Source organism: Schistocerca piceifrons, chromosome 4 (genome assembly GCF_021461385.2).
Source record: "Schistocerca piceifrons isolate TAMUIC-IGC-003096 chromosome 4, iqSchPice1.1, whole genome shotgun sequence".
NCBI classification, from domain to species: domain Eukaryota; kingdom Metazoa; phylum Arthropoda; class Insecta; order Orthoptera; family Acrididae; genus Schistocerca; species Schistocerca piceifrons.
In genome coordinates this window covers 64,115,990-64,133,263 of record NC_060141.1, presented here as the reverse complement: position 1 = coordinate 64,133,263, position 17,274 = coordinate 64,115,990, and the positions used below count along the sequence as shown (strand labels likewise).

Below are 17,274 nucleotides of genomic sequence, written 5' to 3'. Positions count from 1 at the left end.
ACCTAATTTAGCTAGAGGATGTCGTTTATCCTTTGCGGATCTTAAACATTCTCTTATTTTCGTGGTGGGTCTGAAAACAGTTTCCACATCGTACTTACTTAAAATTTTTCCAATACGATCAGTGACCCTACTGATAAATGATAACACTTTTCCCTTCGGTTAGTGTCGATCCTCGTCCATTCTGTATGGATTATATATACGGCGCTGTCGTTGCAGTTCGCCAATAGTCCTTGGAGGACGCCTTCCGCAATCGAAGGCGAAACGTCAGGGGAGAGTTTTATGTACGGACCACGGCATCTGAGCCCGGAAATGTTAAGTGATCACAACACCTGCTTTCACTTCATTCTTGATGGAGAACTGTTTACAGATATTATCTAAATGGAAATTTACATGAATGAGAACAGTGTTTATATCAAACTCGAGCTTCTTCTGGCATATCAGATGTTCAAGTAACTTACATTAGCACAGTAAGGTAATATCCTCAACAATTTCTAATATTTCTACTGGTGAACACCCCATCATTTTCAAACAAAAAATGAAATGAGAGATCACTGAGCATGGCAAAACCCTCTGTCAGTGGGGCTGTGCCAACATGGGGTCCAAAAAGGATAAGAGAATGGATACACAAAATTATGGACCAATACCCTCACCATCAGCTAGCTGCAGAATTTTTGATAATATTCTAAGTTCGAATATAATAAATTTCCTTGTCACAGAAATCCTGCTGCCCACAAATCAGCAAGGAATTAGAAAGTAATGTTCATGCAAAATCCAGCTTGTTCTTTTCCTGCACAATGTACTGTGGACCTCAGAATAAGGACAACAAGCTTATTCCCCACTTCTAAACTTCTGGAAAGCATTGACACTGTGCCCCACAGCAGGCTGTTAATAAAGGTATGAGCATATGGAATAGATTCGCACATATGTGAGTGGCTCAAAGACTTTTTAAGTAATAGAACCCAACCCAGTACGTTGTCGTCGGTGGTGAGTGTTCACCAGAAACAAGGGCACTGCCAGGAATACCGCAGCTAAGTGCGATAGGATTGCTCTTACTCTCCATGTACATAAATTATCTGGAAGATAACTTAAGCAGCAATTTGTGACTTATCACTGATGTCACTGTAAGGTACCAGAGTGTGTTGTCATTTTGTGATTGAAGGAAGATACAAGATGACTTTAACAGAATATTTATTTGGTATGATGAATGACAGCTTGCTTTAAATGTACGAAAATGTAAGTTAATGCAGATGAGTAGGAAAAACAATCATGTAATGTTCAGATACAGAACTAGGGGTGCGCTGCTTGGCACAGTCATGTCGATTAAATATCTGGGCCTAGTGTGCAAAGCAATACGAAACAGAATGAGCGCATAAGGTCAGTAGTAGGGAAGGCGAATGGTTAGCTTTTGTTTATTGCAAGACTTCTAAGAAAATGTGGCTCATTTATAATGGAGACTACATACAGAATACTGGTATGACACATTCTTGAGTGCTGCTCGAGTGTTTGGGACATAAGATTAAATGAAGATATTGAAGCTGTTCAGAGGCATGCTGCTAGATTCGTTACCAGTAGGTTCAGTCCACATGTATCACAGAGATGTTCTGTGACTTCAAATGGGAATTTCTGTGGGGAAGACAATGACTTTCTTTTTGTAAAACATTATTGAGAACTTTAGGTAATCAGCATTTCTAGCTGATTGCAAATACATTTCTTCTGCCACCATTGTATGTTTCTCATAAGGACCATGAAGACAAGGTAAGAGTATGAATGCATGGTTTCGCGGCGATATGAATTAATAAAATTTTCTCGGGCTTCCAGCCGCATCAGGTGGTTAAAATCCCACGAGCTTTCGACCGAGGTCTCCCTGGTCATTGTCAAGTGGTAAGACTGCTACGTCGTTATATAGCCACACTACTGGTTGTGACATCACTGGTGCTCTCTTCCTCACCATATACGGTCATGTTTTCATTCCGTGGCCGTCGCGCCCATTTTAACATCGCGATAGCCAGGTCCCAGGCTGTGCTGAGCTGCAAACCTCCGTCCTTGTTGATGGTGTTTTCAGAGGTTTTTATTTCAATAGCTTCTTTTATGACACTATTCCAAAATCCCTTTGTCTTCATAACGACAGATGTTTCGTCAAATAGAATTCGGTGTCCATTTTCTAAGACATGTTCTGCCACGGCTGATTTTTCTGGATAGCGTAGGTGTAAGCACCTCTCGTGTTCCGTCTGGCGTTGCTCCACCATGCGTACTGTTTGGCCGACACAGTAACAGCCACACTGACATGGTATCATTTACACTCCAGGCATACAGTATATTTAAGACACTTAGTGAAGAAAAGTGCCATTGTGCACAATGAAAGAAAAATGTATAAATTACGTGGCTGAACCTAACCACAGTGTCTCCAGCTGACAGTCCCACACTATTTTTTTTTTTTTTTTTTTTTTTGTTGTTGTTGTAACTGGGACGTGCCTGTGCATTGCCCTCATTGTCGTTACTCCTCACATCACTACAGTCATGCTTTGTTAATGTGATGATGTATTGTGGGACCAGGTGCTTCTGGAGGAGCGCATCCAGAGGCTGTCGCGGCCCGTGGCACCGCCGCCACCGCAGGCGCCACGCAGTAAGTCGGGCGACTCCGGCATCTCGGGCGACGCGAGCCCGGGCCGCGAGGACTCGCTGCTGCCCGCCCCGCCGCCACCCCCACCGCCACCCGCCACCGCCGCCTCCCCTGCCCCTGCACCACAGGCGTGGACACCGCAACAGGACCTGGGTGACGAGTCCAGCTCGGACGGCGAGGGCCGGCCGACACTGCCACTGGCGATGCCGCAGGCCCGCTTCTCACCGCGTGCACACCACGTCTTCTCGCTGTCACTACCGCGTGACGACCGCCTCTGCCTCGCACTCTATGCGCCAGATGATGACAGCTTCCTAGCCTCCAAGGTCAGTCACCTCACTGTGTCTCGGGTCCTGCCATCGTAGTTTGTAGACAGCTAACGGCTATCTTTGTTTGCTCTGGTGAAAAAGTAATTGTGGCACTGCGAACAATAAGACAGTCTACATATCTCTTTTTTAATTTGTGTTTATGTGCAATGGGCTGTGCAGTGAATATTTTGGTAGGACATCTTCAAAATGAAACCAAAGGCAAACAGTGGGAACATCCAGGTAAAGAAACATACATGCAAGGGATCAATAGTCTTGATAAACATCAAAACAACCTGTGGAAAATAATACAAGTGCCAGCTATAAGATTTTCATTATAATCATGAAAAAATCAAGCTGTGACAATGAAAGTTAGTAATAGCATAAGTCCTTCTATATGTATTCATTGTTCAATGTGGAATATTTTCCCCAATGGCAGGTTGTTCTACCACCTTCAGACTTAGCTAAAGGGCTAGAAAAGTCAGTGTGCATTATTTGCTTTTTAACTGTTGTATTAGAAATTGACAAATCAGTATGTGAGGTATGGTTGGCAGCAAACTTTCACAGGCTTCTTCTTTTAAGATTGCTCCTGAAGCTTCAAGCTTGTGCTGCCATATTGGGCTTGCAGCACCTCATTTTGTGATTTAACTCTAAAAGAGTAGTTGGCAATCGCTTATTTATTGGCATACTTTAATCAAGTTTATTGCTGATAATCCTTGCTCCTCTCCCCAACTGTTCTAATAGCCTGCCCAACATACACAGTTACAAATAGTAGAAGATTGCCAACACAATCTCACATTGTCCAGGGAACACCTCCATTCATAGATATCCACAAGCTGATCACTGAGTTGACTTTTTTATAACCACAATCATATGTACATATGTGTACATTTAACCAGAATATTGCATCTTCTTTGCCTCAAATTAAACTGATGAGGCAAAACATTATGAAAATCTTGAATAAATGCTCCACAGAGTTCTTGCTATGTCAGATTTGTATGCAGTATCTAGCTTTCGACAACTTCCTTCGTCGTGATCGTCAGGAGTATAGTCGCTGGCTGTGATAGGTGCAAATTTTGATCTCAGTGGTTACTCTGATGACAAAATTCAAGTAGGTAGATGCATAGGGTAATATTCCTGCTTCATCAAACATAATTGTATCTTTGTTTATGAGGCTGTGTTTGGCAATAGCAGATTTGTCAAAAATCACGACATTTAATGTAGCGTTGATGCTCTGTACAGCATTAAAAATCATTTGCATTCATTGGTCAGTTTAACTGCTATCACATTCACAAGCAATTTTATAAATTCCAGGGACACTGAGACCAAGATTGTCTGTTACTTCCCATGACTATGCCTATTTTGTTTGTTGCAAACACTCAAGAAAGGAAATAGTGCTACAGGTTGATCATCAAAAGCTTGAGACTGAATAAAAATCTGACAAGGCAAGAACTCTCTGAAGCATTTATTCAAGAAATGAGCATTGAGAAACTATGCCGTCATATTATGGGCATCTGTTTGGTAGAGTGCTGGTCCACCTTTGGGATGTAACACAGCAGCAATCCTGTACTGCAAGGATTTGACGAGTTTCTGGTAGGTTTCCAGAGGCACATGACACCAGGTTCCATACACAGCTCACGCAATTCCCATAAGTTACGGGCAGGTGGTTTGTGGGCACAGGACTGGTGTTCAAACGCATCCTAGATGTCACAATCTTAAACATGGCTGTGAAACATGACCTGTGTAATACAGAATAAATCAGCCAACCAGTTACAAATCAAGGTTTATTATACCTTGACAATGGTTTCAATATTTGTAAAAATATCTTCCTCAGAAGTATTGGTCCTAAAAATATATACACCAGTTACACATTCCAAATGTGTTCCATTAGGCTCAGGTCAGGCGATGTAAGTCCACTATCCCAGTCCTCAAATCACAGTAGTATGAATCTGGACTTTGACAAACACAGTTATTCTGGTGAAAGATGTCATTGTCTTCAGGGAAGATATCACACATGAAGGGATGCAGGAGGTCCACAATAATGTTTACACAGTTGACAGCTGTTATGGTGCCCTCAGATACTACTACAGAATCAGTGAATCACAATAGGTCCCCAAATAGGCTGCGTCCACAGTGTGGTGCACATTTCGAGCAACTGTTTTGCCTGGACGACAGCTTATTTGGATGTGATCTTCAACCTGGTATAACAACAAATGCGATATATGACTGGGCAACACACATTCATTGCTCCAAAATCTAATCACGATGCTCCCGTGCTCACTACAGTCAAAACAGATTATGTCATATGGGCCAACAGAGGAATATGTAGTGGTCATCTGCTGCGAAGCCCCATTTTTAACTATGAGTGTAGAACGGGGTGCTCTGAACCACTTGTGCCAATGCAAGCATTGCACTCTGTACTCAGATCTGCCGCAGACAGCTGCCTGTCCAGCCGTACAGAGAGGACAAGGCTCCAACCTAAATGCTGTATGATGGGGTGCTGGTGTCACACAGCCTTGTCTCCTACTCATTGTTCCACCAGGCTCCATCCACTTTCCACAGATACTCATGACAGTAGTGTGTGAACAACCAAGCAGCATCACTATTTCTGAGGTGGTCATTCCCAGGCACCAGGCAGACAATGTGCAATTTGTGAAAGTTGCTGATGTCTGTGGATTTCCTCATTTGTGGCCTGTATCATTGGTAAAATGATTCCTTATTATGTTTGCTCCACTTACATATTTTTCTTACCATGTCAGGTGCCTGCAGTGCCACCAGGCAGCATTCAGTCTTAACATATTGTCTGCCAGTGTAAGTCAGACATGCTTGCTTTTGTTTTAGTGTTTGAACTCAACCACTGTGCCACCAGAAACATCTGAATTACATTCAGACCAGTCATAACGAGTGAATTAACCATAGTTCAAATGTTTCTAATCCAACAACATGACCATAAATATTCTTTTGTGTCTCACCTGGAAGACGGCGCGTGGGTCTGCTCCTGTGATCTGCAAAATAGGCCGAATGAAGGGAGCAAGTAGGAGCAGGAGAGGTAAAGCACTTTGGGTACTGCGTGTAAATTTAAAGATGTTTACTATAGGCAAAAACAAGTTAGTAAATGGTTACATAACTTTGCGATGATGAGCACGTAGGTGCAAAGCCGTATTAGCGTTGTTAAGTAGTACAAAGTCTCAATAGCAAGCCAACACACTCTGAAGTAGAAGCGACGTATCCAGGCTGTCTGCGTTTGATGAAATGGGGAGAAAGCAGAGCGGTGCTCGTTGAGCTCCACAGTATTGGCGTAGTTCGTCTGCTTTCGTAGTGCCAACCTACAAGCGTGCACCTATGCTGTGGCATCGGAACTATCGATACCACAAATATGAAACCAACTGTCAGCACTAATTAAGCATTCTGTTGGCATCGAAGCTGTGTAGGGTACATGAAACTATTTTTAGGCATATTGTTAAAGAAATTGAACGTACTTGTGAATGTATGAAGAAGTCTGGTATTCCAAAAAGAGCCATATATCTTACAAAATGACAACAATGGAAAGATCACAAAAATTAGACGTCATATGAAGGATTATAGGCAGTTGTTCCTCTAGCTCATCATTTGTGAATGGAACAGGAAAGGTAGAACATTATGGTGATACCTGAAGGCGGTTTGTGATGTATGTAAGTAGATGGTACATAATGTGCTACTCACAAAGAAAAATGCATTCTCCGTTAATATAGTCTTCCAAAATTATGTGATTTCTCTATCTGATAGTGCAATGTATACTGATATTCTTCCACTACTCTCCATACTGCAGCAACATCCTCTTCATTGATTAATGAAGGAGGTCGACATAGGTAAGTGGTGGTCTGGAGTTACCCTGTGAAAATCAGTGACCATAAGAGATCTTTCATTGAAGCAATGATCCATTATGAGCTCTTCAAAAAAATTGTATCTTAAAACTCATCTCCCTCTATTGATTCTTTAAGTTGAGACTTTTCTTACCTATTAATGGGTGGATGATCATTTTCTTTTTTGTTTGGATGATATTCTTCCATATGTACTGTACATCTATTCCCAAATTATTGTGCCTGAAGATGAATTCTTATGACTTCGATATCAATACCAGTTAATCTGAATAACAATAATGACAGGGGTTTGCAAATAATAGTATTTGTTTTCAGCTGAGAAAGCATTAGCTACTGATGTACCACATGTTCTATTAGTAATGAAGCCGCAATATTGTAATGAATTGCATGTTCTCATGGATAGTATTAATGTTTCCAAAAAAATCATCTGGGGCCTCCTTACTTGACACTATACCAAACTGGTCACCTAAGTCTCTGTAGAAATTCTTGGGTTTTGGGTGTGGAACCTCCTAATAGCAAATTCCTGAAAATACTCCATTAAACTTTGGGTAGACTTAGTAATAGGGGAGAACCCCATATCCACATTGTCCACTGATCCAAAACATCTGCTGCACTGAAGGTAAGTGGTGGTGAGAGCTTGATGGTACACTTTCACCATCTATGGCTCTAAATTATGCACCAGTAATACCAATCAACCTTTCAGAGACACTAAGATGAGTATTGACAGTAAATCAAAGTTCACAAGTAGATCAACCTTTCTGCATAAGATGTTCATCATTCTTTGTCTTCCATGCCTGCTAGTATCTGTCTACATTTACACATTTCTCTTTAAGGGGTCACTTTGTGATAATGGAATGTATGGTCGATTTACTACATAACATAGGAAAACTCTCTTCCTGGAGAGCCCTTCAGCATTAACATCAAGTTTCAACGTGTGAAAAAGTACTAGGCATATGTGAATATCATCCATTTGAAATCTGAAGGGACATACTAGGTCCTGTTAGGCACCTGATTTTATGCCGGGAAAAACAAATATGGCTGCCTCAGATAATATCTAAATTATGTGACTTTAAAATGCAACATGTCATAGGCATTCATCAGGCTAGAGAGAATGAATTAGAATTTTCAGAGCTCCTGGAGAGGACAGAGGTCCAACATGAAGCATCATTGTTTAAAAATCTTCTTATCGATTCTACGCATTCATTCGTTTGCCTCAACCAGGTCTCCTAATATTACTGTTGTGGACAGTATAAGACAGCAAAGGTGGTTGGTGGTCTGCTGCACAGGCTGCTGGGAAGTCAGGTACTGTACAACGTTTTGTGGTATGCCCACAGGCCCAGGAGCAGACACCGTCCCAGGTGCCAGCATTCAACAGCCTGCAGAAGCTGCGGCGGTCGGTTTCCGGGGCACTGGGCGCGGCGCTCGGCTCGTTGGGTCGTGACCTCGGTGCCAGCGATGACGAGGACGAGCTGGACCGTGGGCCGTGTCACGGCCAGAGGCCACCACTGGACGAGAACTGGCTGCTCAGCCGCAGCGTGCCGACCTCACTCAACGTGCACTCTGCCACGGTCAGCATGACATCTCTCCCCACATGTTCTCTAGAATATTTTTGGCAAGGCAGTGAAAGACTAACCCTTAAGTAAAAAAAAAATCCCATATTTTTCCATGTAGTACTGTTTTAAGTAAATGTACTAACTTCACTGAGTAAGATATTGGCCTCTCCCTTAAAAGAGCACACTGGTCACTTTGGAGTTCTGCAGACAGTGCAGAACTGGTGACTCATGTGGCCTTCCATCACTGACATAAGTCATGGCATTGAAATGGTTAAGTACAGGTCATTCACATTCTCGAGAAGAATTGTAGGATTGATATACATAATTATAGACCTACATAGCTGACATTGATCTGTTGTGGAATTATGCTCATATGTTATGATATTTTTGGAGAACAAATATGTCCCCAGTAAATATATCCTCAATGTGGATTCCACAAGCATAGAGCTAGTGAAACTCAGCTCACTCTATTTGTCATGCAATTCAGAGCACTGTACACATTGATAGCCAGGATGGTGCCTTCAGCAAGACATTTGCTAGAGGTCTGAATTGTCATTCATTGAAAGAAAAAGAGCTTACTGAATATTGGATCAAATTTTTGACTGCAATCAAAATTTGTTTGCAGGTACAACTTGACACATTGCTCTTAATGGAAAAAAATTGACAAAGGTAATTTCATGAGTATCCCAAGGATGTGTCACAGACAGTTACTGTTCACAGTGTGTGTAAGTGATCCAATGGATAACATCAGAAGCTCTGTGAGGCTGTTTGCAGATGATGCATTTGTCTGTAAGAACATAGCAATGCCAGAAGACAGCGGCAAATTGCAGCAAGACCTGCAGAGGATCAGTGATTAGTGCGAGGATTGGCTGTTGATTCTGAACATAAATAAATGTAATGTTTTGCATATAATAGACTACACAATTACACTATTGGTGACAATACACTGTAAACCATAACTACTGTAAAATACCAAGGAGTAACAATGAAGAGCAACATAAAGTGAATGACCAGGCAAAGCAAATAGTAGGGACATTGGCACCTGCAGAAATTTTTTCAAGGTGGAACAAGATTCAAATCTTACCAGTTTTGATACAACTGTTTTGTTGAGTTTAAAAATGTGTCATTCAGCCCGGGAACTAAGTCTGACAAGAAGTACACAAAACTTATTATGTCTCAAAAGACTGATGACTGACAGCTTAGCATTTTTAAGGTAGATTTCTTTGGTACCTAAACAATAAGCATGTAGCAATAGTATATGCAAAGTACATCTTTTTAGGTTGCTAACATGAATATGGATGCAACCTTTTTGATTTAATAATCTCAACATACAGTCTCATATGAGCATGATCAAATCCGGCACACCCAAAGAGTCGTGGAATAAAGCTAGAAAATAATCACAAACTGGAGAAACAGGAAATAAACTTTAAAACAGGCTAATTTAATGTTGATGCCATCTGTAACACTTTGCTTATCAAACATCACTTCTGGTCACATCAATGAGTTTATTGCATTACTTTTGTGATTTCTATTTTTATTGTTGATTAGCATAATTGAAGCTGAACAAATTAGATTTTAAAAGCAACATTTTTTGGGATTAGTAAGATAAACTGTGGCCTGTGGCTAATACAAGACTAGATGAATTTGCGAAATCTTCCAAAACCATTACCAAATTGGCCAGTAGAATCAACTTTTAGCAGCCTCGGAGTGCACCAAGATAATCCTCACCTCTGTTTTCCATATTCTTATGCAGCATGCCAACTGGAATGCAGAATTTGTAGCTCAGTGACTGCATTTGTCATTGCAGACTTACAGAAGATCCCAGTCCTCGAGACTACATTTTTTCTGACTTTAAATTTTTCACATTTTTCCCTCCCTTCTAGTGCAAAAAATTGCAGTTTTCTTTTCTGAGTGATGTGTTAGGGAATAATGAACTATAGATTCACATACTTACTGTATGTGTGGCTGTGTTCTTCCAAGTGGACTTCAGTAGCTCAGACATGTAAAACTGAATGAGACTGCAAGCAGTCACAAGATTTCTTGTCCACAGAAAAGTTGTAAACTGCAGTTGTGATTCCACTGCACATCAGTGAGAGTTTTTTATCCCTATGGGGATTGGGGATGGAAGCTTGTCAGTTATATTGCTGCCATGTTTATCACCACCGGCGACAGAATCCATGTGCGAGGGTGTTTGACCAGCTCCTTTCTGCACCTTGGTAAAGGCTGAATAAGGACTCAACATAAAAAGAGTGAAGACATTATTTTGCACAGTCCTTTAAAGACTCGTATCCATACTGACTGCCAATTAGCACCAAGACTGCAGCACCATTAAGGAATAGACATAAATTACTGTTCGTGACAACCAACGAAATCAAGGACACACTGTGGTTTGTGACAATTGCAAATGCCCAAAAGGAGTGGTCTCAAAATCAGAGACTATGTAGAACAGTGGAGACGTAATAAGTGATTATTATTGTGCAGAGATGGCATGCACATAGGCCCAGCAGTACTCTCTCCTGTCTGACCATACAGCTCAGTTTTATGCTACACTCAGCTGGTGCAGAGCAGTCAAACAGAGTGGAATTGCACAAGCAGGTGCCAGTATGCTTTGTTGAAATCAAAAGGTGCAATCTATAGGGTCAATTTAAGGCCCAGGCAACACAAGCCAACACTTGGGGCACCAAGCTGAAAAGGGTGTCAAATTGAGAGGGGCACCATAGGTGCCATGTAGAGAGTGGTGCCATAGGTACCACAACTGTTAAGACATCTATACAGGACATACCACAATGTATGATTGTGTGGGGCACTAAGCTGAGAGGGGTTCCAGTTTTGTCCAAGAGCAAGATTTGTATACAATGCATGTCACAACCGGTAGCAAAAATGGCCTGGATGAAAGTATATAATGAAAAGAGGTAAGGGGAGGGGGTGCCAGATGATAAAATCACTTGTGTGTAAAAGTGTTCTCAAATGTGAGTATGAACACAGCAGGATTCATTGTAAAGGGCACACTGTTAGAACAGTGTTGCATGTGCAGAACCAGTGCACAGAAGAGGGTCACACATAATGACAAGTGGGCAATGCATCACACAGAGTGACCAAAGTGCAGAATGACCGCCATATTGCTTTTGTGGCTGTAATTGACAGAACAACTTTGTCAACATAGTTGGCTCAACTCTGAAGTGCTGCAACAGGTGTTTGAACATGTCTGCGTCGACAGTTCAAAGTTGCTTGCTGAGGGCTGGGTTGGTGGCACACATTCCACTTCTTCGGTTTCCACTGACCAGAAACTGCCAACACCTCAAACTGAAATGGACACGTGAATGTTGTCACTGGTGTGCCGAGTGACCAAATTAAGTGTTTTTGAATGAGTCCCGCTTCAGCTTCTCCTGTAGCAATGGCTGTGTATTGTTAGATACTACTGTGGTGTACGCAATCAGGCAGACTGCTTTGTTGAGCAGCATAGTGGACAAACACCAGTTGTGACAGTCTGGGGCACCATTGGCTACTACGTCTGATCTCATGTCCTGCCTACTGGTGGGAATCTGAATAGCAACTGTCTCATCAGGAAGGTTTTAGAGCCCGACACATTGCCACTGTTGCAGGCAGTTCCAAGACCTATATTTCATCAGAACAATACCTGGATAGGTGAAGGACGTCCAAGCCTTCAGTGAAGAAAGAATGGTACTACTGTACGTGTGGTCCTAATGTTCACTTTACATTTCACCCATCAAACATGTATGGGATACGATCAGTCAGCAACTTGTTTGTTCTGATCCTCCAGCAACCATTGTCAATGTTTTTTGGATGTGCCTGCAAACCGCGTGGAAGTGTGTTCTCTAGTAGCATATCCAGATGCTAACACTGAGCCATGATGTCCAGAGGCTCTGACTGCAGCATGTGGCAGCTTCACACCATACTGAATTACAACAGTCAAAGTGCATGTACAGTTTTGTAATTATAAACATTTTTGTGTATCATGTCTCTAATCTCCAGAATAAACTTAATTTTAATCACTTGTCTACCTCTTAGTGGTGCAGTTCTCATGATAAGTAGTGTATATAGTGATTGCTTAAGTTGCAGTATTTCTTGTTGCAGTCGGCAGTGTTAAAGCTACAGTTTGGTGGAGTGGAAGACAGTGACTGCTAGAAATTTGAGAAAATTCCGTAATGAACAAAGAGCCTGTAGCCAGATTCCAGGAGTGAGCATGTACCTGCTCTGTGTCCACCCCCCTCCCCCTCCCCCATCCTCCTCCCCTTGCAGATGCTTATAACTATGAAAAGCAGATGCCAAGCTGATGTTCACTGGAAGAATCATAAGAAAGAAGAGGCTTAAAAAACAATTGTTCAGCTGATGCTTGAGAAGAGAGATATGAGATCCAACAGAGAGTGGTGTGTTTTGCCGCTGGATCATTTAGACAGCGTGAGGGCGCCACAGAGGTGCTCAATAAAATCTGGTCGCAGGTGCTACAAGAGTTGTATTATGCAACATGGAGAGGCCTACTATTGAAATTCCAAGAGAATATGTTCTGGGAAGAGTCAGGCAACATATTACTTCCTCTGATATAAATCTCACAACATGACCACAGAGAGAAAATATGAGATATTAGAGTTAACTCGGAAGATTAATGACAATCATGCTTCCCATGCACCATTTGGGAATTAGATTAGATTAGATGTACTTTTCGTTTCAATAGATCCATAGTGAGGATATCCTCCAAGGTGTAGAACATGTTGGAAAATAAATACTTACAAATACTTACTTACAGATACTCCTCCAAATACTCCTCCAAAGAAAAAAAAAGAAGTGCTAATGCACCCTCAACAGATCTGATGTACACACATCTAAAAAAGTTTTGCATCATCCCAGTTCCTAGAACTCCTGAAGATAGACATTGACTGTGGATATTGTATCACAGACACAGTCCCTCTGACTGTTCAGAGATGTCACTAAACCCACCCAAAGATTTAAACAACCATGCATGAGCACAGCCCATTACACAAAGGGGGTCCGACAGCCAATCAGTTCCAATCACTCCACCAGAAAGGAGGTACACGGCTCGTGTTTTGTGTAGTTCAGCCATGCCTAGATGGTCAATACTGTGGTTCGGTTGCACCCACATTGTAACTTTGTGTCAGGAAGGGCTCTCAACAAGGGAAGTGTCCAGGCATCTCGGAGTGAACCAAAGTGATGATGTTATTCAGACATGGAGGAGGTACAGAGAGACAGAAACTGTTGATGACATGCCTCGCTCAGGCCGCCCAAGGGCTGTTACTGCAGTGGATGACCGATACCTACGGATTATGGCTCAGAGGAATCTTGACAGCAATGCCACCATTTTGAGTAATACTTTTCGTGCAGCCACAGGCGTCATGTTATGACTCAAACTGTGCGCAATAGGCTACATGATGCGCAACTTCGCTTCCAATGTCAATGGCAGGGTCCATCTTTGCAACCATGACACCATGCAGCGTGGTACAGATGGGCCCAACAACATGCCAAATGGACCACTCAGGATTGGCATCAAGTTCTCTTCACCACTGAGTGTCGCATATGCCTTCAACCTGACAATTGTCGGAGACGTGTTTGGAGGCAACCCAGTCAGGCTGAAAACCTTAGGCACACTGTCCAGTGAGTGCAGCAAGGTGGAGGTTCCCTGCTGTTTTGGAGTGGCATGATTTGGGGTCGATGTGTGCTGCTGGTGGTCATGGAAAGCGCTGTAACAGCTGTACAATACGTGAATTCCATCCTCCGACCAGTAGTGCAACCATTTTGGCAGCATATTGGTGATGCATTCATCTTCGTGGATGACAGTTCGAACCCACATCGTGCACATCTTGTGAATGTCTTCCTTCAGGATAATGACATTACTTGATTAGATTGTCCAGCATGTTCTCCAGACAAGAACCCTATCAAACACGCTTGGGATAGATTGAAAAGGGCTGCTTATGGACAATATGACCCACCAACCACTCTGAGGGATCTGTGCCAAATCGCCGTTGAGGAGCGAGACACTCTGGACCAACAGTGCTTTGATGAACTTGTAGATAGTATGCCATGATGAATACAGACATGCATCAATGCAAGAGGACATGCTATTTGGTATTAGAGGTACCAGTGTGTACAGCAATCTGGACCACCACCTATGAAGGTCTCGCTGTATCGTGGTACAACATGCAATGTGTGGTTTTCATGACCAATAAAAAGGGCGGAAATTATGTTTATGTTGATCTCTACTCCAATTTTCTGTACAAGTTCTGGAATTCTCAGAACCGAGGTGATGTAAAACTTTTTTTGATGTGTGTAAATAGAATGAGCAAGGGGGAAAATGAATGTGTTACCAGAAATATCTCCACTACACACCATAAAGTGGTTTGTGGAATATAGATATGTACATGTGTGTATCGGTTGTACCGAATCAGTACCATAAAATAGGTTGATGTGGAGATGTGATAGAATGACAGAAAAGTATTATCATGTTTGGATGTGCCCGTGACCACCTTGGGAATGAAGCCGGCTGATTTTCTGGCATATTAACACGGGCTGTCCAGTGTGTCTACAAGAAATGGTATAGTACTCACAGCCATGTAGCACAGCATAAGAATGGTTGTTGTAAACAGACCCAGTCTGACAGCAACTGGAGACAAGCATTACGCTTCGATTTCAAACCCAACAGGAATTTCTGTTGTCAGCAAATGCAGGTACACCTCAACTAGTTTCCAAGAATACATTGTGAAGGAAACTGCATGCAGTGGATGTTTGGAGGTGGATACCTCACAAACGGCTACCAATCACAGCAGCACAAAGCTGCACTTCCACAATGTACTTAACAACATATAAACTGGACAGTAACGTAATGAAAACTGTAATCTACCCCCCTCCTTCCTACTTGCAGCTATTGTCCACATTAAAGTCTTTTATGATGATTTAAGAGGAGCAAAGATTACAATAAACCTTCTGGTTTATTTAGCTTTTCATGTAGAGTTTGCACCTGTTCTTCTTGTCTAGGGGTCTGATTCTTGAAGCTGAAAAGTCACATTTTAGGTCTTCGCAGTTGGATTGAGCTAAATAAATTTGAAGATTGTTGTTGCAGAATTTTGTTTTTACATTAATATATTTGCTCATATTTTAGTATATAATAGGGTCTTTTGATTGTTCACATTAACAAAGTTAAAACTACATTGTTCGCAAAAAATAGAAAAATATGTCCAGTCACATCAGAGGAATGCTTGCGACTCTCACATTGTGTGGAAATAACCATATTGCAAAGGGCTTACAATTTTTCTTGACAAATTTAATGTCCATTAATTTTGATTATTATTTCATAAATGAATCCAGAGAAAAATATAGCAACCAGTACAGGATACCGTAATTAATAATAGAAATTTTAAGTGTGCCATTAATTCATGATTTCAAATGTTTCTAAAAAAAATAATTTTAACTGTACATTCAGAACTAGTACTTATTGATTATAACATTGAAACTAAAGTAGTTTATAAAGTAATTCCTTTTTATAAATTTTAGCTTGAAATATAACATACTGTGCATAAAATTGTATGAAAGCTTTCAGGAAGCAACTGAGATAATATTGACCTGTCCAAAATTCTAAAAATAATACTGTTGTCAACAAGTACTGTTGAGGAAAAGTAATTCTAGAGCATTATGTCCCATTACAAGGCGTATGGTGTGGTCTGACAAGTCATGATTTTTCTGGTTTTCAAATGATTTGAGGGGCCGAGTGCTGCAGCAGTGCAATGAGGCATTTAAACTGCAATGTGTGGAGGGTGGAGTTCAGGCTGGAGGTGGTTCTGTGATGTTTTCCATGCTATAGCTTGGACGTACTCTTTTCATGTTACCATGATAATGAATCAGGGTGAAACTCTCTGGCAGATTAAAATTGTGTGCCAGGCCAGGACTTGACCCTGGAAACTTTGCCACTCTTGAGCTCAGATGTTTAGTTAAATGTTCTCAGTGAATAAGTACTGCCAATTTTTCTACATGATAATATACTATGGAAACTCCCATCTTCCAAGATGACAGCCACATTCACAGGAATGCACACATACATTCCCGGTTCAATGAACACTCAGACACACTGTTACATATCCACTGGCCCACCAATTTATCCGGTTGTAATCCCAAAGAAATGTCTGGGACTACTTACAAGGGAACCTCCCCATCGCACCCCCCTCAGATTTAGTTATAAGTTGGCACAGTGTATAGGCCATGAAAAACGGAACACAGATCAATCGAGAAAACAGGAAGAAGTTGTGTGGAACTATGAAAAAAATAAGCAAAATATACAAACTGAGTAGTCCATGCACAAGATAGGCAACATCAAAGACAATATGAGCTTAGGAGCGCCGTAGTCCTGTGGTTAGCGTGAGCGGCTGCAGAACGACAGGTCCTTGGTTCAAGTCTTCCCTCGAGTGAAAAGTATAATTTTTTATTTTCAGACAATTATTATCTGTCTGTCCGTTATGTTTCCATCACTTTTTTGGGAGTGATTATCACATCCACAAGAAAACCTAAATCGGGCTAGGTAGAAGAATCTTTTTACCCATTCGCCAAGTGTACAAGTTAGGTGGGTCAATAACATATTCCTGTCATGTGACGCACATGCAGTCACCAGTGTCGTATAGAATATATCAGACATGTTTTCCTGTGGAGGAATCGGTTGACCTATGACCTTGCAACAAATGTTTTCAGTTCCCATTGGAGAGGCACATGCTTTCGTCTACTAATTGCACGGTTTTGCGGTGCGGTCGCAAAACACAGACACTAAACTTATTACAGTGAATAGAGATGTCAATGAACGAATGGACAGATCATAACTTTGGGAAGATAAAAAAAGTAAACTTGTCACTCGAGGGAGGACTTGAACCAAGGACCTCACGTTCCGCAGCCGCTCATGCTAACCACGGTACTCCTTAGCTCACATT

General features: G+C 41.7%; 1 protein-coding gene across 1 annotated transcript in view; it reads left to right on the top strand.

Moving 5' to 3' along the window:
- Nucleotides 1-17,274, top strand: part of LOC124795599 (serine/arginine repetitive matrix protein 2-like) — a 148,339-nt gene that overhangs the window by 62,736 nt on the left and 68,329 nt on the right. Inside the window, exons 7-8 of the mRNA XM_047259670.1 lie at nt 2,554-2,943; nt 8,117-8,350. Of these exons, the coding sequence (XP_047115626.1) occupies nt 2,554-2,943; nt 8,117-8,350 (624 nt within the window). The remainder of the gene's footprint in view (nt 1-2,553; nt 2,944-8,116; nt 8,351-17,274) is intronic.